Raw genomic sequence first — 23,161 nt, 5'->3', positions numbered from 1 at the left:
TAGATTAAGAGGAGTTGTTTCTCAAATTTGCACATTTGACTTAGCTCCAACCTTCGGGATGTTGTAATTTTTAATTTTTCAACATTAAGTTTGTCATCATAAAAAGGGGCAGATTTTTCAGTTGTCAGAGTGGTTTCGTCCACTCTTGTTAGAGTTTATGGTCTGAGTTAGGTACTTGGTTTTCTGCACCTTAAAACGGCTAGTCTTTTCGGGTTGTATTGGCTAGGTATCTGACTTAGAACTTTCTTAGTTAAACGAGCCTGGGCAAGAGTAATTCTAGGATGGGTGACCTCCTGGGAAGTACTCTTGCCTAGGACTTTGACATGGTATCAGAGCTAAGCACGCCACGGCCCGCGTTCGTATCCCGTGAGAAGCAGCTTCAGAATGGGCGGGGTGGGTGTCAGAGTGGTTCCGTCCACTCTTGTTAGAGTTTGTGTTTGAGTTAGGTACTTGGCTTTCCGCACCTTAAAACGGCTAGTCTTTTCGGGTTGTATGGGCTAGGTATCTGACTCAGAACTTTGTAGTTAAACGAGCCTAGGCGAGAGTAATTCTAGGATGGGTGACCTCTTGGGAAATATTCTTGCCTAGGACTTTGACATCAGTAAGTGTTGCCTGCCTTCTTGGTTTTGATGATAACAAAATTTCATAAAGCTAACAATTATAAATTTATTATTTTAGATAGTTTTTCTTCAAGAGACATCAATGTCAACGTCTAAAGCATTGAATTAATACAAGCTTCATGGAAAGTCAAGAACTATTGAAAAACACCAAACACCCTTAGAAGATGAAGAAAAATTGAATACTAGTTTTAGTAATCATTGAGAAATATCAAAAACTCAATCTATGTAAGAGAGTTGTCTACTCCTTCCAAAGTTTAAGGTACAATGCAAACTTAGAGCTTTAGAACATATGTTACACTCAAACAAGTTTCCACAAATGCATACATACATTTTATATATGTTAGATCACTTAGGATCATTAATACCCATGTTTTAAAAGTCTATAAGATGAATTGACACTAAAATGATCGATCAACATCTGCCAATGATCAATCAACTAGAAATGCACAGGCTAATTTGTACTATAAAGAATGATCGATCAACCCATTTGGACTGATCGATCAATACTATCTAGGCAAAGTAGATTCTTATGGATTGATCGATCATATAGAACTTTACCAATTAGGGACATAAAACATGATTGATCATAGCAAAGTCATTAATCAATCATACTTGAAATGCACTACCAGAGAGAATTCTGATAGATTGATCATACCATGTACATTGATCAACTCGCTTAAAATATCAGACCCAATGGGAAGTTATTGATCAATTATACCATCAATCAATAAATCATATTCTGATAGAAAAATAGTCGTTACATACGATTGATTTATCATTCACTTTACACTAATCGATCAATATAAACTCAACTTTTTGCAGATGGGCAAAAAATGGCTAGTTTAGCTTGGAGAACTTATAAATACCCCACCAAACCTCCCATTGAGAATTTAATGAGCATTTATTGGTATATCCATAAAATTTACTCTCAATTCTTTGAAAATCTTGCTAAAGTGCATTTTTAAGAAAGAGTGAGCTAAAACTTTGGAAAACTACTTTCTCTTTTCTCATACCATCTCCATTGCATATATCTTAGACAAGCTCCAACATCTTTCATTGTGTTACAAAGGCTCGAGGCTTGGATCTCTTAGGAGAAAGGATTCTCTCCAATTGAAAAGTGTATAAGTTTTTACCTTTCTTTTGTATTTTTGTTTTGAGATAGATTCATCTAGTACCTTATTGAATCTAGATAGAAAGGGTCTTGCTGGAGTTAGAATCTAGCCAATCTCTTGGATAAACTGTGGTGTAAATCATGTATTTGAGCATATTAGTGTAATTTCCCAAACATGGGTTATTGGGAGGTGAATACCAATAGGAGAACATCAATAATAAAAAATTGGTGTCAAATCTTGTGATGTGTGAATTTTCTACACTTTAATTTGCATGTTTGGATGATTTTTATTCCACGCCTTAAGTTTTTAAACTTGTAATTCTCAATTACCCCCCTTTTGAGAAGCCATGTAGGCCAACAGAGAGTTGGTTCAAACCAAAGTAACTATATTTGAATTTGTTCCCATTAAAAATCAACTAGTAGACATTGTCACAAAACCATTAAAATTTGTTCGATTATCTAAGCATTGAGGAGAAATAGGCATGAACAACCCACCTACATCCACCTAGCTTGGTAATGTTACATCAACTCCCTACGCTGAGAAATAGGCATGAACAATCATTGAGGGGCGCTGCTATTAAGGTTTTATCATCACCGAGAAGGAGTTAGAGTTGTAGCCTGACAGAGGTTAGAGAAAACACCTGTAAGTGTGTGCGATTTCTCTTGTAAACTATTTCATCTTTATAGTGGATTATTGCAGCGGCAGAAGATAGGACGTAGTCTCACCTTGAGCTGAACTTATATAAATCTTGTTGTTTTTCATGCTTGCTTTTTTCTTTCTTCAGCGATTATTATTATTGTTCTCGTTAGTTTGAAATTAGGGCGTCTAATTCCTAACCGGTAATATTGAATTTAAATGACTTGTCCCACAAAATTAGTGCCATTAGAGTGAAACGAAAACCAAAAGATTACATTTTTGTCACTTTGCAAAGGGCATTGATTGAATAATGCATAATGGTTGATTGATCAACTTGAGGGATTGATCAATCAATAGATTACAACACCAAATGAGAAGTTAAACAATTTTAAATGAAGTTTCATTTCATTTTTTTTATACCAAACTCTTCCAACCTCAAGCCCTAATCGCTTGACCTCCTAGAGTCGTTTCCCTTTTATTTCAAACGGATTTTAGAGGTTTCCCACCTCTAAATATGAAAAAAGGGTTCACTTTTCTTCATCCAAGGGTCTTCCAACTCCAAATCTAAATATTCCAAAATGTTGAGAACAAAGTTTATGACCAAGATGCCTACTCCTACAAAGGAACCGGAGATTTGTGAAGAAGTGCCCAACTGGAGGGAGCATTTCTGAACAAGAATCAAAATGAGTAAGTACTTCAAGAGCTTTATTTAAAAAAGTATTGTAGAGCCTAGCAAACTTGACATTGATTTTTTTAAGAGAGGAATCAATGAATTTGAAAGGAAGTTGAGGCCTTACATGGATGTTTTGGTTAGAGAGGAGGCCATTTAGCCACTCTTGTTAATGGTCTTCTACATATACCTTAAGGTGGAAAAAGAAACCCCGTGTACATTTGATGCCCACCTCTTATGTTAAGAAGACTACTATCTCCTTGGAGACAAGTGACCACAATACAATATTCAGCACGACATCTTTGGGGTTTGTGAAGTATGTCAAAGAGAATTGGCATATGGACCTCCATAGTGACTGCCCCCAAAATATACGAGACACTATTCTTCTCACCTTCGTCTATACCATGGGTTGCTCCTACGAGGTGAAGGTCAAGGATCTTAATTTAGAGCAGAGTCTTCATGGAAATTGTTAGTCATATCCTCAATTCGAGGAAGGATACCTTCTCCTACCTCACCACAATCAATATCTTTTGGATGTGGACTATCACACAAAATGTTAGACTTTGATTTTGGCTATTTCATGGTGAGTTGGATGATGGATATAACATCTAACTCTCGAGCCAATGGACTTCCATTTACTCAGCAAATCACAATTATCTTTTGCTATTTTGGAGTTGATCTCACTAACGAGAAGGACATACATATGATGAAGAAGATGTCGACCGATGAGACAAAGGTCAACAAGTTTGCCTTCACCAAGAGAAAGAGGGCTGAAGAGACATCCTCATCCTTGGATTGGCTGAAGGAACTTGAAGATGTACTGGATGATGTGCGCGTGACCTATGTAGCTATTGTTGCCACCCAAGAATGGCTAAAAAATGGGTCAAGATGAGCTTCAAGAGAGTTAGAGGAGCATTGAGACTATGTTGGAGATCCTCATTATTCACTCAACTCCACCACCACCACTCTCTTGGTAGTTGCCCCTCTTGCCTTCATTTTGACCAAGCTCAACTCCCTTTTTGCATTTTCATTTACTTGTTTTGATAGTATTTTGCATTAGTAATTGTATTTACAACACTTTTATTAAACATCTGGCCATATATATGAAAGGCCTTTAAGCAAACTTTTTATATTACTATTCATTGCAAATTCTTTTGAGTATGACAAAAAGGGGGGAGAAATCATACAAGGTACTAAAAGTATAAAATAAAAATGCAAATAGATTAAAGAGGAGCTACTTCTATAAAAAAGAAAAGTTACATGTACTTAGCTTCGATCTTAGGGATGATATACTTTTTATTTTTTTGACAATAGGTTTTGTCATCACCAAAAAAATGGAGATTGTTGACCAAGGGTTAACTCCCTTCTTGATGTTGATGATAACAAAACTTAATTGAGCTAACAATTACAATTCAAACATTTTATATGTATTTCCTTCAAGAGACACAAAACTCAAAAGTCTAAGCAATGAATTGGTACAAGTTTCTCAAAGACCTCAAACTCTATAGAATGTAAAAATGTTCTTGAAGAAGCAAAGAATCTAAGACTAGAGTTTAGGAAGTATTAAAAGAATGTCAAAACTCAAGCTATGTAAGAGAGTAGCCCATCTCTTCCAAAACTTGAGGTACAAAATAAATTTTGGAGGTTTAGGACATATTTGTATTCAAACATGTTTTTACTAAAGCATACATATATTTTACACATGTTAGAATCACTTAGGGTCACAAAATTCCATGCTTTAGAAATTTACGTAGTGAACTGACACTAGAGTGATGATCAACTTCTGCCAATGATCGATCAACTATAAGTGCGTACGCCAAAAATATAAAACATGATCATTCAACCAAGGTCAATTGATTGATAATCCATAACATGGCCACATTGTCTATAAAGCATGGTTGATCAACCCAAGTGGACTAATCAATCAATATTGTCTAACCAATGTGAATTCATATTAATTGATCGATCAACCTCTTGAGAGTGATCAATCATATAGAACTTTGCCAACCAGGGACAAAAGCATGATCAATCATAGAAAAATCATTGATCGACCATACTTGTTATGCATAGCCAATAGGAAATCCTATTGATCGATCATACCATGTACATCGATCGATCAACTTAAAATCTCAGATCCAAGGGGAAAATATTGATCGATCATACCAATCGATCAATAAGTGATGCAGGCGAGAATCTGATGAGGGTATATGTTCGGATCTAGAGTAATTAGTTGGATCCTTAATCGGATCGACGTAAATAGTTAGATCCTTAATCGGATCTTTAGTCGGAGTCGGATCCATATTCGGATATTTAGTCGGATCCTTATTCGGATCTTTTGTATTGAACCCGGGTTGGACCAGAATTATTAGGGTCGGGTTCGTGTTTTTCCGAGCTGCAGCCCAGGCTTGTCGGGGGCGTTGGATTTGGTTAAAAGGTTGCTTAGGTTTCTTTGAAGGGAGATGAATGATATTTTGAATCGGAGTTAGAGAATTTCTCTACGATTTCAGGGCAGCTTTCGTGACTCCTCCCGTGATTCTCAATTTGATCTACCTGCAGGATAATCGCTATCCTGTCCGGCGTCAGTTGGTATCAGAGCTGCAGGCTCGGGACGAAGCTGATCTAGCCAGACGCTGCAGCGAGCAGAAGGGTCGACGAAGACGACGCCGTCGCCATCGCCATCGCCGTCACCGTTGAGCTACCGCTCAACACTGCTGTCGTCGCCGTTGAGCTACCGCTCAACGTTGCTGCCGGAAACACTCGGGATTCGACCGAGCAAGTTAAAGAAATAGAGCAGAGGCTCTGGCTTTGCCGGAAAAGAGGGATTCGGCAGGAAAAGGGGTCGACATCGACGTCGTCACCGTCGGAACTGCCGTGCGACGTTGCCGTTGCCGTCGCCGTAGTCGGATCTGCCGTCGACGAAGCTCGACGAACAGATAAGGTTTGGGATTGACGGAAAATCGAGCACCGAAACAGAGTTTCGTGGTGCCGAGAAAGGGGGTTCCGAGACTGGAGACCCTCGTTGCCGGAACGAGCCAGCGTCGCAGGCGGCAACGAGCTGCTGGAGACGACGGCCGGAGAGGGCCGCCGGAGAGGTCTTGATTGCGAAAACAAGGGGCTCCGAAATCCGGATTTTGGGAGGAACTTTCCATCGGCGTCGGGACGTCGAGGTATTTTCGATTTGGGGGAAATTCTATTATTATTTTATTCGTATAAAAAAAAAAGTGGACAAATATTGTCTTCCATGGCTGGTGGTCGTGGTCGTAGCCGTAATGTTCAAGCAGTGATAATTGACGATTTGCAAAGACAAGTCGCACAGTTAGTACAACTTGACGATTTGCAGAGGCAAGTCGCAAAGTTAGTGAAAATTTCAGATTTGCAGAGACAAGTCGCAGAGTTAACCCAGCGTCTCACGACGCAGGAGTTCGGGTCTCGTGAGATGGAAACTCACCATTACGATCCCAGGTGCGACAACCAGAGTTTAGGATTCCAGGAGCACCGCGGTCAGGGAGATCGACCTTTAGACCTTGGTTTCAGCGTACCGCTACCTGAGATTTCTGGGATGTTACAGACCGACGGAGTCCCCGCCTGGTTACCTGACAATGAGGCGTTTGGTGATCCTGTGTATGATGATGATGTTGAGGACCCTGTGTTTGATGCTGCTGATGTTGTTGCAGACGTGGTCGATGTGAGTGAAGAGCTTGGTGACCCTGTGTTTGATAATACGGATGTAGAGGACGGCGTGGTCAAGGAGATTGACACGTTTGGTGACCCTATCTATGATGATGCAGATGGTGAGGAAGACATAGTTGGTGACACTGTGGGGCTTGGTGAACCTGTGTATGATGTTGCTGATGATGATATGTTGTGTGGTGATGGCCATGCGCCTCTCATTGTTCGTCTGAGTCTGGTGCCTCCCGCGGGGGCTTCAGGGGCTGCTTGGCTGCAGGGCACTCTTTTCCCCTCGCCTTGCCCCGTTGTTGAGCCAGTCTGCAATATGACCATTGACAGTAGTATTTGCGCGATTGTTATGTCTGACGCGACTGTTCGCTCTCGTCCGGCAAGCCTCCCTTCTCCTCCGTTCGCCATGTTGTTCGTAGAGGTTGCGCCTGGCGACGTCGCGGCGGATCCTCCTCCTGGCCTGCCGCCTGAGCAGGGGATGCTGGCCTTTCCCGCTTGTCCTTTGTGGACTGCCGATGTTTTTCATGTTGCACCATTGTGTCCTTCGTTTTTGGGTTCTGCTGAAGTTCTTATGCACTCGAGGGCGAGTTGTTTCCAACCCGATGAGACTGATGCAGGCGAGAATCTGATGAGGGTATATGTTCGGATCCGGAGTAATTAGTTGGATCCTTAATCGGATCGATGTAAATAGTTAGATCCTTAATCGGATCTTTAGTCGGAGTCGGATCCATATTCGGATATTTAGTCGGATCTTTATCGGATCCTTATTCGGATCTTTTGTATTGAACCCGGGTTGGACCAGAATTATTAGGGTCGGGTTCGTGTTTTTCCGAGCTGCAGCCCGGGCTTGTCGGGGGCGTTGGATTTGGTTAAAAGGTTGTTTAGGTTTCTTTGAAGGGAAATGAATGATATTTTGAATCGGAGTTAGAGAATTTTTCTACGATTTCAGGGCAGCTTTCGTGACTCCTCCCGTGATTCTCAATTTGATCGGCCTGCAGGATAATCGCCATCCTGTCCGGCGTCAATAAGTCATATTCTTAGAGAAATATAACCATTAAACATGATTGATCGATCAATCACTTTACATTGATCAATCAGTGTGGAATCAACTTCTCGAAAATTGGCAAAAAATGGCTAGTTCGAGTAGAGGAACTTAGTTAATGAGTTTTTATTTGCATATCTAGTGCAATTCATTAGCATTCTCTTGAATATTTTTCCAAAGTTCTATTTTGATAAAGAGAGCTTATTTTGCATATCTCTTCCATCCTATTCCCATTTCCAACTCCTTGTATTCATATTAGTCATGCTCCTATCTACTCCATTATGTATCAAAAAATTTCAAATAATTTATAACTTAACAAATAATCAGTCCTATAATATAATTTAATAACTTATTTAATAATTTTTAAATTCATTACATTACTTACTAAGTGATATTAAATTCTTAATTATTTGCTTATTATTAACTATTATTATCATCATTATCTCTCCAAATTATAGATTATAAATAAATTAATAATTAGTAATTACTTTTAGATCTATTTTAGTAATAATTGATATACTTCATCGTTATTTTACTATGTTAGTAATTATTACTTAATTACTTATTAATTTATATTTTTATTAGTTATAGATATATTGTAACTATTATCAATAATATTCGATAACTATCTTTTGAAATGTGTATTACTAATATTTAGTAGAAATAATTGTCATACTTAATAATTGTTATTAAACTATTAATACTTAATAATGATTAGATTAATATTTATTACATATTAATTATATTAAGTATTAATTAAAAAATATTAGATTTATTCTAATTATTTTTATTGTTATTATTATTAATTATTATTATCCACAATTATTGGTCCACAATATCGATTAATCCTTTCTTTATAATTGATTATAATATAATCTATAATTTTTCATAGTTAATTAGTTAATATGTAATAAGTAATAACTTTTTAATTATCATATTGCATTGGCTAAACTTAGGGGTTAAAGTTAGGGCAAGTGGTTCCTCTCCACAGATTCCAGTATAGAAGGGTGGGTCTCGACTCAGCCCTTCGGAATGCGAGTCGAGTCATCTGGATTGAGAGTCAACCCCTTTCCTCAATTTCATATAGATACGTCATGTCCTGGTTCTTTTCCTCTAATACCACCCAGATTCCACCATAATGCCGGCTGTATCCCCATGCTCAGATGGGCAAAAGTGTCCGTGTCTTCTAGTGGGCTTTTATGTACGTTAGGGGAGGTGATGGGGTTGGCCTGACTCCCGAAAGCGACGTTACGCCTCGCTGACATCTGGAATGTGTTGTCCGCATCGACTCGTCTCTTTGCGCCGTGAAACGCGGACTATTGTCCTTTCACTGGGTCCACTTCTGCGATCCCTCGCCTCAGAAGACGCGCCGCCAATGATGCACACTGTGTGGTGACATATGAGGTGTCACTGCGATCTTTCTTTTTTTCTGTTTGGTAAGGAGAAGTCACTCACTGCAGACTCGAGTCTTATCGGAAAAAACATGTAAAGAGGCCACAGAAATGGTTCCCTCTGTTCCCTGCTTCGGGTGAGAACCCTTCAACTTTCTACTCCGCCGCTCATGTCCGTCAGGCGCCACTCGCCGCCGTTAATCCCTGCAGCCAAGCGTTGACAAAATGAGAATCAAGACTGTACGTACGGACGATCCTTTCTAGCCTGTTCAAGGTAAAAAATCATCTTTCTCCGCGTGTCAACACTTTTTACTGCTAAGTCGTCCTCTTCTTCTGATTTGAGACCATTCTTCCCTTCCGGTTCTCGTTCCGATTCCTGCTTAAATATGCAAAAGGCCGTTAAAGGAACCAAGAGATATCCTCCGGCTCTCATGAAATGGGGAAAAGCTTGAAACGTCCGCCGGGATAACATAAACGGCGACAAAAGACAGAGGACGGATTGAGAGAGGGAGGGTGCGCATTTTAAGCGCTGAAATCGAGCATACGCACCCTCTGTACCATTCTTTTCTCTCACCCATCAATGCTGTCTCGGCAACTTTAGTTTCGTCTCCTCCAGGCTTACGTTAGCAAATTTCACTTGGACGTCATCATACACGGCCTTGACATTTCGACGCCCCCGTGGCGTGCCCTTCTTTTCCGCCGCTGTCAGATGTCTTCTCTCATCGTCTCCTATAAATGACCGACCTCTTCCGTTTCTCCAAGTCTCGAAGCGTTCTTCTTCTCCGTCCTCGTTCTTACCCTCTGGTCCGTCTTTCGACTCTTCTCTGATGACTTCAAGTTCGAGATGCACCGTCCCAGAAGTGACTCCTTCACGAAAGGCTTAGTTGATTGTAAGATGCATGTTTACATGTACTAGATTTTCTTCTTATATAGGGGTGTTTGGTAGAATAGCCTCATGACGGAGAGGTGGAGTCAAGGTTGGGGAATGAATGTCGTTATGAGTTCTTTTCTTGTTTTAACTTGTTTGTTCAGTAACTTAAAATTTCCCCATTCCTTTATGTTGTTGCGAAGTAAAAGTTATGATGATTGATTGTGCCTCAGAAATGATTGATTGCACTTTCCGAGGCAGATGCTAGTTTACTTGGAAGTCACATACTTTGGGTTTATACTTTTTTTTTTTACGTGTAAGAGTCTACAATTGCTGCTTCTGCTGCTGCGGTTTGACGACCTGTAATTTTTATTCTCATCAAGAACAGGTGCCGATTCTGCTGTCTGAAGTTGTCCTCCCATAAAACTGTTTCATCTAAGTATACCCCTGTATTTCATTTGTTAGTTTTCCTAAATCTTAACCTTTTGAAGGTCTTAGGTTGCATGTTATCCGATCTGTTTCTTTTCCTGTATCAAATTAGTGGCTCCATCATTTGTTGGTAACCTATTTTCTGTTGATTGATGGCTATCCAGTAGAACTTCAGTCGTTTACAAGCCAGCCAGTGAATGTTCTCCTACTGACCTGTCAAGTTTTACCCATTCTGTTTGATGTTAAGAGTTTTAAATTTCTTTGTAAACAATCATAATAGGCATTGCTAGTGTTGATTCCCTATCTCCCTTTACCATATAGAGCAATTTTCAATGTTTGTTTATTTTTTCCTTTTCTTCGTTAGTCTTAAGGCAATTGTTTCTTGATGTCCACACAAGTGTTGTTTGTCTTGTGTCTCTTCCGAATAGTTCATTTATGCCTTATTTCTCAATTGGTGAGTACAGTAAATGTTGGAACGAAATAACTAGTCGAGGGCAAATTACTGATATGTGATTGTCATGGACAATGAGCTTTAAGCTGATATGATTTATTCATTTAAATTTGACTTATTAAAATTTCCGTCTAAATTATCTCCTAGAAGCGTTTGTCTAATTCTGTAGTTGTAAGAAAATCAGTCCGAAAGATATGGCAATTGAAGAACATTTTTCAAAGGTAGTAATGATCGAAAGATCACAAATGCTCAGCTAAGAGGGTTTTTTATCCTCTGCATGAATGTTCATGAGGAGCATCTATCCTGTCAAACTGTCTTCTGTGTTCTGGGAAAGAGATCCTTACATTCCTATTTTTGTTTACTTGTGCTTGATTGGGTACACAATAGTTCTATAAGTTGTGCAATTGGATCCAATCATAGGGAGAAGCTTTTGCTCATGCTGATTACTCCTTGCTGAAAGCAGATATTAAAATTGCAGGCTTAGGTTGGATGATACTGGTTTAAGCAACTTACCTTAGGAGAGAGCTTCTTGAGTGATTTGTCCTGGCCTGGCACATTTAATTGAGAATCTGTTCTGTTCTCTACTCAAATGCATAAATAATGGTCTCAAAATTTGTTCATTATGAACTAAAAAAACCAAAAGATTCAGACCGTGTTAGCATTTGGGTATTGATTCTTGAGGACATTCAATCACTAAGTAAGTATTTCTTTTCACGAGTCAGCCATGTTGGCTTGAAAACAGAGTCACTTGGATAATAGTGAAATGTTTTCCAGGATAACTGATGATCCAAATCAATAACTTATATTTGTTCTTTGAATGGATGATGTGCTTTGATAGATTCTGAACGAGTTATGAATTCCAGTTATTTGTTGCCTCCAGGTAAAAATACGAAGGGCCCGGTGTTGGGTTTTTCTTTCTGGAAATGAACGAAAGGCAGCGATGGAGACCTGAAGAGGAATGCTGTTTTATGTGCCCAAGTTAATAATGAGTATGGACCACGGGTGTGGCTACTAGTCTCCCAGGTGAATGAACGTTTCCCTCGAAGTGGAAGAACTACCTGAAACCTGGCATCAAGAAAGGGTCTGTCAGTGATGAGGTAAAGAGCTTCGTAATACGCCTTCAAGCCACTAGCACGGCAACAAGTGGAATAGAATTGCCGTGGAAGTCCCTGATCGAACTCCCAAGAGGCGCTTGGTAAGTGGTGAGAAGTCTATAAAGAAAGGCCGCTGTGGGAAGAACTCAAAGAGAACAAAGCCTTCCTTGATCCAACTGAACAACGCAAGTACGACCAGATCCTGAAGACATTTGCTGAGAAGCTAGTCAAGCAGCGGTCAAACTCACCTCTCATGGTCACTTCGAATGGTTTCCTTCCTTCAGATTCACCTGCATTGCTTCCTCCCTGGCTTTCCAGTTCGTCAAATGGCCCTGCCAACCCGGTCAGACCCACCTCTCCTTCTGTTACCCTTACTCTTTCACCATCTAGCATTCCAACAGCAGCAACTTTGCCATGGCTGCCACAGCCAGAAAGATCGTCGTCTGATAACAACAACAGCAACTTGGTATTGGGTCCTCTTATTCATCAGATATCATCGGTTGATGGGTTGATGGCATCAGAGCTAGCTGAATGCTTCCTAGAGTTGGAAGACGGACACCGTGCATGGATGGCGCATAAGAAGGAAACAGCGTGGAGGCTGAGAAGGGTGGAGCTGCAATTAGAGTCAGAAAAGGCAACCAAAAGGAGGCAAAAAATGGAGGAGATTGAATCGAGAGTAAAAGCACTAAAGGATGAACAGAAGGTGACGTTAGAGAGAATTGAAGCTGAGTACAAAGAACAAATCCTGGGTTTGAGGAGGGATGCAGAAGCAAAGGAGCAGAAATTGGTGGAACAGTGGACCGCCAAACACCTCAAGGTAGCCAAGTTTCTCGAGCAGATGGGGTGCAGGACGGCAGCTGCAGAGCCCCAGAGCAGGTGAGATGAAGTCAAGTCTGCGTTTCTTTGAGGTGAGTGAGGGTCGATTCTCATGTATACTGTACCCATAAGATCATGTCTCTTGTGAGACGAATGAAAAGGTGAATCCGGACTCGTAAAACATAATTTGGCAAGATCTACATATGGATATTTTTTTTTCCATGGTTTTCCATGTTACCAAGCCCAATTTCTCTTTTCACTTGTAAAAGTTTCATTGTGTAGTTCATATATAAACAAAAAAATAGTAAAATAAATTAAAAATTATAAAAAATTATAAGATTTTATGTTTATTATTATTCCATTTGACTCTTAAGTATATGTGATTTGTCATTTTTTAATTATTTTTAATAGCATTATATACAATTAGTTAACATTTTATTAAATATATTAAAAATCTACTAAATTTAAAATAAATATAATTTATTCATATAATACACAACAATGGTAACAAAAAAATAAGGTGGGTTTCCTCTTCCAAGCATCTCATCTAAAATCCATCCTCATTGTCAGTTGTTTTTTCATAAGAAATCATTTCATCATAAAGCATGCCATTTTCTAATGTTCTCGAAATTCTATTGAAGTCAATTAGTTATCCATTTTTATCATTTGTCACATTGTTGATCTTGAGGAGGTCAACCAATAAAAGCAACAACTCTAGTAGAACTCTCAACAAGAAAGTCATACACTTTTATCTTAACAAGCTTATCAAGCTTTGGAGTCTTCATTACTTTATTATATAAACTCACATATGCTGTGAGTTTTGTATATTACCTAACAAAATAGTAGCTGCAAGTCCATCACGACTCTCCTTGATGAATTTCAAATTTTCATCTAGAACATTAAATGTTCATCATTTTTTACGCTTTACCTTACTAGTTTCAAACGAAGTAAAGGTTCTAAGAATTGTTGCATCTTGAGTAGGAGAGTTTGTAATGTTTTCCACTTCAATAGTACCATCTTTTAAGGGAAGTAAAACTGTCTCCCAAGTTTGATGTGTTAATCCCCTTATCTCAATTCATTCGCTTCTCTATGACAATACTACCACTAGATTTATATGGGTAAGAGATTTTAAAAAAACTTGATGATAGAATGAAACAACTAATTTGATTTTTTTTTTAAATCTTAATTTTCTGTCATTTTGAACTCTGGATTGGCCTTTTCTGAATTTTTTCCTTCTTCCTATAGACTCTTTGAAGATGTCTAGTGATAAAACTTATCTCATATGAGCTCTCTTCTCTAGAACTAATTTCAGTACATGTTTTGGCCTTAAAGAACAGTGTTCTTCTTAGGTTACTCTTCCTCTCTTTAGGTTTCATCTCATATGTGAAAAGAATTCCAAGTAGCTCTTTTGAGCTTATGGTTCTAAAATTAGCATTCTCATTTATGCTAGTCTTCCTCATATCCCATGACTTTGGAAGTGCATTGGGAATCTTATCATTTTGCCTATATAAGAAAATTTCTTCTCCTAAGATATTCAACTCATTTATTATATGAGTGAACCTTGAGTTCATCTTAGCAATTGATTCACCCAATTTCATTTCTAATTCATCATATTGGGCTATCAAAAGATTGATTCTAGAGTATTTTACTCTAGTGGTTCCTTCATGTGTGACCTCAAGTTTTTTCCCAAATTTCCTTAGCGGTTTTACATGTAGAGGCCCTATTGAACTTGTTTGATCCTACGGTACATCACAAGAGGTTTATAGCCTTGGAGTTTGTTTTGAGTTGCTCTCTGTCTTCAATGGGGTCATTCTTGGTTACATGCCAAATGTCTCAATCCATGGATTGAAGGAAAAACTTTATTCTTACTTTCCAATATCCATAATTTATACCATTAAATAAGGTGGACGGTTGGCAGATTGTCCTTTGAGAATGAGTAATTTATCTTGAGATGCCATTTATCATTTTCGAAATCAAGGAGATTTTTAAGTTCAATTAAGTTATTGGCCTGCTCTAATACCAATTGTTGGCTTGTGTGGCTTCTCAAGAGGGGGGCAATTGAGTGATAATATGCACACACCATAGGCACAAAAAGATTTTTTGTTCTCGATGTTCCCCTAGTAGTAGTCACCACCAAGAACCCTTGCTTGGGAAAATTTCCACTATTACATTGTAATATTTGAAAAATTATAAAGAGAATTTATCTCTCTTTGGCCACGTGTAGCTCAATACACAATTTTTACACAAGTCAATCTCCCCTAAAGATTGCTCCTAGATTCTAGCTCTAGTTAGACATTTATATCTAGATTAACAGGTTCTAGATGAACCTTTCACAAATACACAAAAGAAAAGAAAAAATTACACCTATACTTGGAGAAATGCTTTGTTTTGAGAGATTCAAGTTGCCTCTTCCTTTGTAGTACATTGTGGAATGATCAAGGAGTTTGTACTATGATGCATGGAAGGATAATTGAAAGAGATAAGGTTTTCAAAGGTAAAGTTCTCTCTTTTTCTCCCTAAAACACTTTTGAAGAGAATTAGCAAGATAAAAATTTAAGGTTTGAAGATATACCAATAAATTCTCATTGTCTTCTTTACTCACACTTTGATGGGGTATTTATAGCTTCCCCAACTCAAACTAGTTGTTATTTGCCGGTTGGCAAAAATCAGACCATTGATTGATAGATCACTAGTAAGTAATTGATCAATTAATCGATTATAACAACTACTTTTTTGTCAACAGTGACTTATTGATAGATGGATAGATCGATCAATGTATTTTCATTTGATTAATCATGCTTGGAGTCCTTTATTGGTAAACTTCTGATTGATTGATCAATCTAAAGGGATGATCGATCATTCCATGTTAACTTTGCTTGCCTAGATAACTTTGATCAATCAATCTGTTAGAGATGATCGATCATGCGTTATAGCATGAAATGTCTGTCCTGGATGATCGATCAATCAATTATGGTTGATTGATCATGTTTTATATTTTTAAACTGTATAGTTCTGGATGATCGATCACAGTCAGCGACTGATCGATCATTCTATTGCCAGTTAAAGATGTATATATTTATAAGGCATGAAAATTTCTTTGTAAGTGATTTAACATGTTTCTAGGTGACGTATATGATAATTCTAAACATGTCTATATGCAAATTATATCCTAAGCTTCGATCTCACAAGTACTTAAAGAATAAGAGTTAGAAGACTCTTTTAAAAAATTTGACTGAGTTTAAATTTATGTTTTTTATGCTTGAACTCAAGTCTTCTCGTTGTCTTCTTCCTTGTGGGTGCTTCTTCGAGAGATGTTCTTCAATAGTGTTTGAGGTCTTCGTTTTGGCTTTGAAGCTTTAGACCTTGAGATGCTCTTGAAGGTTAATTATCTGAAATAATAGATTTATAAGTTATTAGCTCAATTAAGTTTTGTTATCATCAAAAGTAATGTGGGAGTCAACCTACGGTCAATAGATTAGGCAATAAAGCTCACAAACCTAATCCTCCCTTCTCTTCCCAACATGTTCTCTCTTTCTCTCTTTTCCTAACTCAGTCACCTCTCTTCCCTTCTTCTCTTCTCTTCTCTCTTCCTACCGTCCTTCATTTCCTCACGTTGAAGACATTAACACTATGGAATCCTAGAAATAACAATATTCTTTATTATAGGTTGCTCAATGCCTCTTCCTAAGTACTTCTTATTCTACTTCTCTCCCTCAAGCTTGGGATAAAAACACACAAAGATCCGGCTTGGACAAAATAAATATGAGAGAAGCAAATATCATTCCTAAGTAAACAACAAAATTGCATATATTGGTCAAAAAGCAATAAAAGTTTGAATATTTTTTTCCTTTGAAATTCTAAGGACTAAAAGTACAATCTTAGGGCATTAAAAAAGAGACTACTCACTATTTTAAGGTAGATAAAAAAAAAAAAAAACTCACCACTTGAGTGTAAAAAAACTTGACATATGTAAGATGTTGAGCACACTTTTTGTTCTTTGAAGGTAGTACGTCTACAAAAATTGCTTAGAAATGATAAAACGAAAACATGATAAATTAAAGAAATACTAGAGGTTAATCTGTATACAAAGTAGTAAAACACAAATACATGATTTGTAGATTATTTGTATTATGCTTGTATGATCTTTGAAGGTGTGCCTGAGGAGATTAATGTTTATTATATGCTAATAAATACTAAAACTATTAAATATTTATTATAGGTTAATAAATATTAATACTATCATTATATTTTTAGTAAAAATTATTATAAATTTTATTATATTAATATTAAAATATACTAATATTCCTAACAATTAAAATGAATTATTAAACATTTTCAAATAAAATATCTACATTATCTCAATTTTGCTATGAACAAAATTGAATTCATAAAAAAATAGTACTTAAATAAAAATGAAAAATAAAAAATAAAATACAAAATTATGAAGAGTATTGGAATCTGATTAACCTCAACTACATTTACAATCCAAACAATAACCCTCTTTATGGATTCAGGGGAACAGATAAGTACACTAGTCCTAGTCTGCTCAAGGTGGAATTACCAATTTTGTCCAATTTCACATTTGATCTCCACAACAATTGTTATTTTTTTTTTTTTTTATAGTTCACTTATATTACTTTGTACTTGTAATTTGTAGTAAGAGTAAAATGTTTGCAAATCATGATAGATATGTGGTTATGTATTTTTATGGTTTTAATTTTTGTAATTATGCATTTTCAACTTTTAAGTAATATATTATGTTTTTTTGTGTCATTTACAATAGGATGAAATGTGGGATAAATGATTATCCATCATATCTAGGTGAACTGCTTGACACCTATTGGTTTTCTAATACACCCACTAATAATCAAGTTTCTAAGTAAGGTCAAAATTTGCCTCTTAACTAAGCTCCAGTGTTGGATCAGTTCTTGCTTTTGCTACAACTTCCATTTAAAGGGTGTTCCAAAAGCCTGGGAACACAAGAAATCTGGTCATCATGCGTATAATGCATTTTGTTCAGCAAGAAAAACTTCCAGGACCACGGGAACACAAGCCTCCTGGTCATCATCATGAGTATAAGGGATTTTGTTTAGCAAGAAAAACTTCCAGGACCATTCTACTCTTTGCTCTCACCCGTGAACATGGGGTTCTGATTCCATACCTTTGCATGATATACTGGAATTTCTGGTTCCAGAAATAAAGCATTATTTCCCTGATAGACATCATCTTCACCAAAATCCAAATCCGGTGATACAATCGGCATTACTCAGTGCAGACCTCCCAGTGGAAATCAAATATGATAAAGACTGGGCACCCCTGATTCAGGGAACAGTTCAACTCTGTACAAGCCTGCCCTTTTCTGAATGGACCCTTTACTTTTTATTTATATTCATTCATCCTTGGCTGCCCAAGCATACAATTGCCTACTATTACTGAGCAACCATTCTAACCATTCTCGTCGCTCCTTAGGATCTAGCTTCAAGAAGGTTTCCCGCCTCTCTTTTTTTCCTAGAAGCTCCATCCCTTCAAATTTGAGCTGACTGTCCAGTCCGGGGATCTCAAGTAATGCTTCATACCAACCATGTGTTGAATGATTGTATTCCTTTCTCTCCACTTTTTTCTCTCTTTCCTCCCTCATGTTTTCAATCCTTTCTTGCCGCTTGGTCATTGATTCAATTGCTTCCGTAAGCTTGTTCATTGATTCAATTGCCTCGGAGAGCTTGCTCATGACAGCAGCCAATGCATCAGCTGTTTGAGCATGAAGCCTAGGCCTCTGGCGAGGTCGACTTGGTGAAGAGGTCATGCATCGCCATTTATTTTTACCAGGTTTTTCTTGTGGGCTTCCGCAACCAGCTGAAGACTCTGCAATATGGTCCATGTCCACATCAATTGCAGCAGCTTCATTACATTCTAACAGCTGCATGTCATCAGCAGTGTGATTGCGTGCTGTCTGACGAGGACTCCAAGAGCCAATTGAGCTACCTATGACAATTGCAAGCTGATCATAGTTCGGACATGCCTTGTTCCTGTATGGTCTTGCAGCCTCATTTTCCTACAATAATCACCTTGACCATCTAAATATCACTAACATAAATTGTATAAGCTAGAGAGTGTTTCCGGATGCTAGTTACTGACCTTGATGTAAGCATCCCAAACTGCGGCATCAGCTGTCACTAGTTTCCTACTGTCATCCCATACAAAACCTCTCTGGTTGCGCAAAGTGGTCACAGCAGCATAGGACTTCCGCCATGTTTTCATTCGAGCAATCACATTATCCACAGTGATTTTGGTCCCTTTCAATGCATTAAACCTGGGAATCACATCCTCCCAGACATCCTCCCGCCATTTACCATCAGGAGTTTTGCTTCCCCGCTGAACATGCTCCACCAACATCTCCAACATAACCTCATCATCTGATGGACTCCAAACAAAGTTTTTTTTTTTGTGTCGCTCAGAACTTTGGCTCTCTCGTGCAGATTCTTTCCCCTTGTTTCCTCCAGCCATCTTGTAAATGCAAATCAATGTTGAAACAAAATTAGCAAAAGGACACTAAAATATATGGCACCAAACCCGCATATAGCCCCTAATTAGCATCACTACTAACAAGATATGACAAATACAGTACTGCGAACAAGGAAAGAAACCGAAACCAAAATTACAAGATGATGGAGGTGATCACTCGGGAGAAAAACCAATACCAACCACAGGAACAAACTTAAAAGCCTGAATCACTCTCTAGTCAAGCTAAAGAAAATGACTTAACCTCATAATTAGAAATTGAAAGCTGAAATAATATCTGAAAAAATTTTTAGTAAATCAGCTACTCCTGATACTTTCAGCAGTTTTATAGAAAATGTTTAAATATTTGCGGAAGGGAGAAAACCAATAGGTTTTATGATTATTGCAAGTATATAAACCCTTGAAAATTCGTCCTCCTTATGTGACAGTAACCACTAACAGATTCTCAGGTCTTTAACTAAGTATGAAAACAGAAACAGAACATGGTTAAAAAGCAAAAGTGTTCCTTAAGTTAGTGTTAAGGTGAAGGAAGAGGTGTATATGGAGCAACCTCTAGGGTACGTCACTCAGGGGGGAGAAAGCTAAAGTATGATGATTGAAGAAAACTATTTATAGGCTTAAACAAAGTCCGAGAGTATGGTTTGAGAAGATTAGTAATGTTGTGAAGGTTTGGATTTTATAGAAGTCACTATGATGATTCGGTTTTTGTACTAAAGAGGAAGAAAAGGATTATTATTTTAATTGTGTATGTTGATGACATTATCTTGTTGAAAGTGACTTACAAGAGATTGAAGAAGTAAAACAATATTTAGCCACACAATTTCAAATCAAAGATCTGGGACAACTTAAGTATCTCCTTGGCATTGAAGTCGTAGGGAGTAAAAAAGGAATTGTTCTTTCTCAACAAAAATATGTTATTGACATGTTGAGCGAATATGGTATATTAGGTACTAAGCCAGTGGAGACCCTCATGGAAATGAAAGCTGATCTTCATGATTCTCATAATCCCATAGTCAAGGATAAGACCCAATACAAATGTCTAGTAGGGAAGTTAATCTATTCTACAGTCACTAGGCCCAATATATCCTCTACAATGGGAGTGGTGAATCAGTTTATGGAGAACCCGAGGTTGGTATATTTAGAAGAGGCTCACTGAATCTTGAAATATTTGAAAGGAACTCCTAGAAAAAACCTACTATGTACTCATAATAATAAAATTGACATATTGGGTTACTCTGATGCAGATTATGTTGGGTGCAAAATGGATAGAAGGTCTACTACTTGTTATTGTTGTTTCGTTGGAGCCAACTTAGTGAGTTGGAAGAGCAAGAAACAAGCTATAGTGGCCAGACCTCGCGCAGAGGCTGAATACAAGGCAATGACTCACACAGTCAGCAAACTTATGTGGGTTAAGTCTATTCTGATTGAATTTGGAATTTCAGTTCCATAACCTATGACTATGAAGTGTCTATTTTCATAGCAAGTAACCCAGTGTTCCATGAAAGACTGAAACACATAGAGGTCCATTGTCATTTTACTAAAGATGCTGTCATGAAAGGAAGAGTGGTCACTCTGTATTTGAAGTCCTCTTGGAAGGAAAGAATACAAGATTTTGCAACAAGGTGAGACTATTGATATCTACTCTCCAACTTGAGGGGGAGTTTTAAATTACATAGGCATGGGTATTTTGTTTTTTTGTCCTGGTCACATAGTGTCATACTGTTCCAGCAGGATACTTTAAATTTCATATGCCTATATTTCAATTATTAGAATCTGAGTTGTTTTGAGAAAGTTATAGGGTATTTTTTACTTTTTAATTTGTATTAGAATCTGAGTTGTATAGAGAAAGTTATATGGTATTTTGTACTTAAGGGCGTTTTTGTCCTTTTACCTAAATTCACTTAAGTGCGTATTAAAGAAGGATTAGTCTCGATTTTCAAGACTGATATACGAGCCTCCCCTGCTGTTGTTTCTTATTTTCTCTTCCTCTCTTCATCTTTCTCCCTTCTACCTTCTTATTTCATTTATTTTGCATCTTTCTCAGTTAGTTTTTTTGGCTACCAGATCAGACTCCAAAAATTAAGTTGGAAATCCTAAGCAAACCATTATCAGTCACTTCAATCAATAAATGTTCAGATCGAACAACTCAAACTACTCTCTCCTGAATTAAGCCTGCTTTTTATCTAACATCCTCTCTTTATCTCTTTATGCACTAAGATCACCAACAAGAAAACCAAAAATGCTCTCTACCTAGAATGAGGGTATAATATTCTTGTTGGAGCAGCAACAAGTTGAGTATGTTAAATGGTTTAAAAAGAAGACAAACGCATATCAATAAATCAAGAAAGTGAGGACAGTCAAGCATTACATAGCAAAAACAAGTCAGCCAAACCAAATACAAAAGTCCTGTGCGAATAGAACTATTGAAGAATAAGCCAATAAATGGACTAATCAGGCAAGCACATGCTATATGAATAAAAAACAAACCAGATAATTCAAATTAAAATGCTTCTAGTGAAAATGTGAAAAACTGCTTCACAGCAGAAATCTGAGAACATATACCGAACAGACCATAACCCGCAATTGAATAAGATAATGGGTCAATAAAACGCTCAACATAAATCTAAGTTTAGCGTATTCAAGGTCGTGAGATTATGGGACTTGAGCAAACAAAAACGAAGAGAGTACAGAACAGAGAATAGCTAATTTTCTAGATTTCTATCTCTACGTACCAATGATTCCTCTGAAATTTCTGACAAGAATAATCAGAGAATCACTTAAAGAGAGTCTATATATCTGAGAAGCAGAACACGCAGGAAAATAAAAAAAAAAGGATTTTTTTTCCGCAAAGTGAAAAAAAAAAAAAAACAACCAAATGAGAAAACCACGAAATTTTCATTTGGAAAGGAAAAAGTCAAGGGATTAGAAATCCACCTCTTTTACAGGAACCGAATCTTGCTGCGGCGAAAGGCAAAACTATGATTACCGGAGATCTGTTTAACGACGGGGGTGGCAGCGGTGGCGCCGGCGGCGTCTAGGGTTTCATTTTCCAATGAGAGTGTCAAGCAAGAAAGTAATTTCCTACTTGTCTTGAACTCTTCGTTTCTCTTTCTCCAAGAAACCACTTTCCCAAAGCTGAACATTTTCACCGAAAGTAAACAATATCCAAGCAAATCGTAAACAACGAGAATCAGATCGACGGCAGATCACTCCCTCGAGACTTTTGTCTCTGCTCCCTAACCGTCGATTAGCATATTTACTTAGTAATTGATTTTCATTTCAATTCTATTCCTTTCTCAATTCCAAGGCCATAACTTTTTGGATTATCTTCTTACACTGTATTTCTGAATAGGAATTCTGAATGCACTAACACCAAAATCTCTAAATTTCATACAAGGACCGCTCAATTTTATCATAAATTTTGGGACATTAATTTAATTTCATATTTAAATATAAAAAACAAAAAAGAAATTAGAATGGAGTACTATTGCGAATTCAGACAAGAGCCTACAATGTATCCTTGCACTCTTTTTCGCAAACTCTGTGGTTGTTTTATATACAATTTGATTTCTCCATGTAAGAAAACATTGTCAACATCCAAATGGTCTAACATCCACCCTGTGAATCACTACTAGTGCAAGGATGATCTTGATTGTTACTAACTCGACCATTGATTGAATGCTTTATCGTAATCCAAAATATATTTTTTACCGTTTGATTTGTACTTAGTTTTACAGACCCATTTACATCCCACAACATTTTTTTGGGTATATACACTTATCTCCAGTTTTGTCACCATCATCACTTCAATCTCTTTAGACTCTACATCTATATA

The 23,161-nt window shown here is 37.5% G+C and overlaps 1 protein-coding gene and 1 pseudogene across 1 annotated transcript; one reads left to right on the top strand and one right to left on the bottom strand.

Annotated features, from left to right (window-relative positions):
- The first annotated feature begins 10,054 nt into the window (after positions 1–10,054).
- Positions 10,055–13,033, top strand: LOC137966611 (transcription factor AS1-like; annotated as a pseudogene).
- Positions 13,034–17,667: 4,634 nt separating this feature from the next.
- On the bottom strand, positions 17,668–22,358 carry LOC137966598 (uncharacterized protein At2g29880-like). Its single transcript, XM_068813273.1, has 3 exons — positions 22,261–22,358; positions 18,943–19,311; positions 17,668–18,859 (listed from the first exon to the last, which is right to left on the bottom strand). The coding sequence occupies exons 2-3, from the start codon at positions 19,309–19,311 to the stop codon at positions 18,197–18,199; spliced, it is 1,032 nt and encodes a 343-aa protein (XP_068669374.1). The 5' UTR covers positions 22,261–22,358; the 3' UTR covers positions 17,668–18,196.
- Between the last annotated feature and the right edge of the window lie 803 nt (positions 22,359–23,161).

The sequence above is a fragment of the Aristolochia californica genome, unplaced genomic scaffold (genome assembly GCF_029961685.1).
Source record: "Aristolochia californica isolate CCGP_79_NKW_82.1479 unplaced genomic scaffold, dmAriCali1.0.hap1 SCAF_5, whole genome shotgun sequence".
NCBI lineage: Eukaryota > Viridiplantae > Streptophyta > Magnoliopsida > Piperales > Aristolochiaceae > Aristolochia > Aristolochia californica.
Note: the sequence above shows the minus strand (reverse complement) of the source record. Positions and strands in the feature narration are given on the sequence as shown.

Excerpts from the sequence above, each read along its gene's own strand:
- LOC137966598 (XM_068813273.1), bottom strand. The coding sequence starts at position 19,311 with ATGGCTGGAGGAAACAAGGGGAAAGAATCTGCACGAGAGAGCCAAAGT. Across the intron at positions 18,860-18,942 it reads TTTGGGATGCTTACATCAAG|GAAAATGAGGCTGCAAGACC; the intron begins GTCAGTAACTAG and ends TGATTATTGTAG.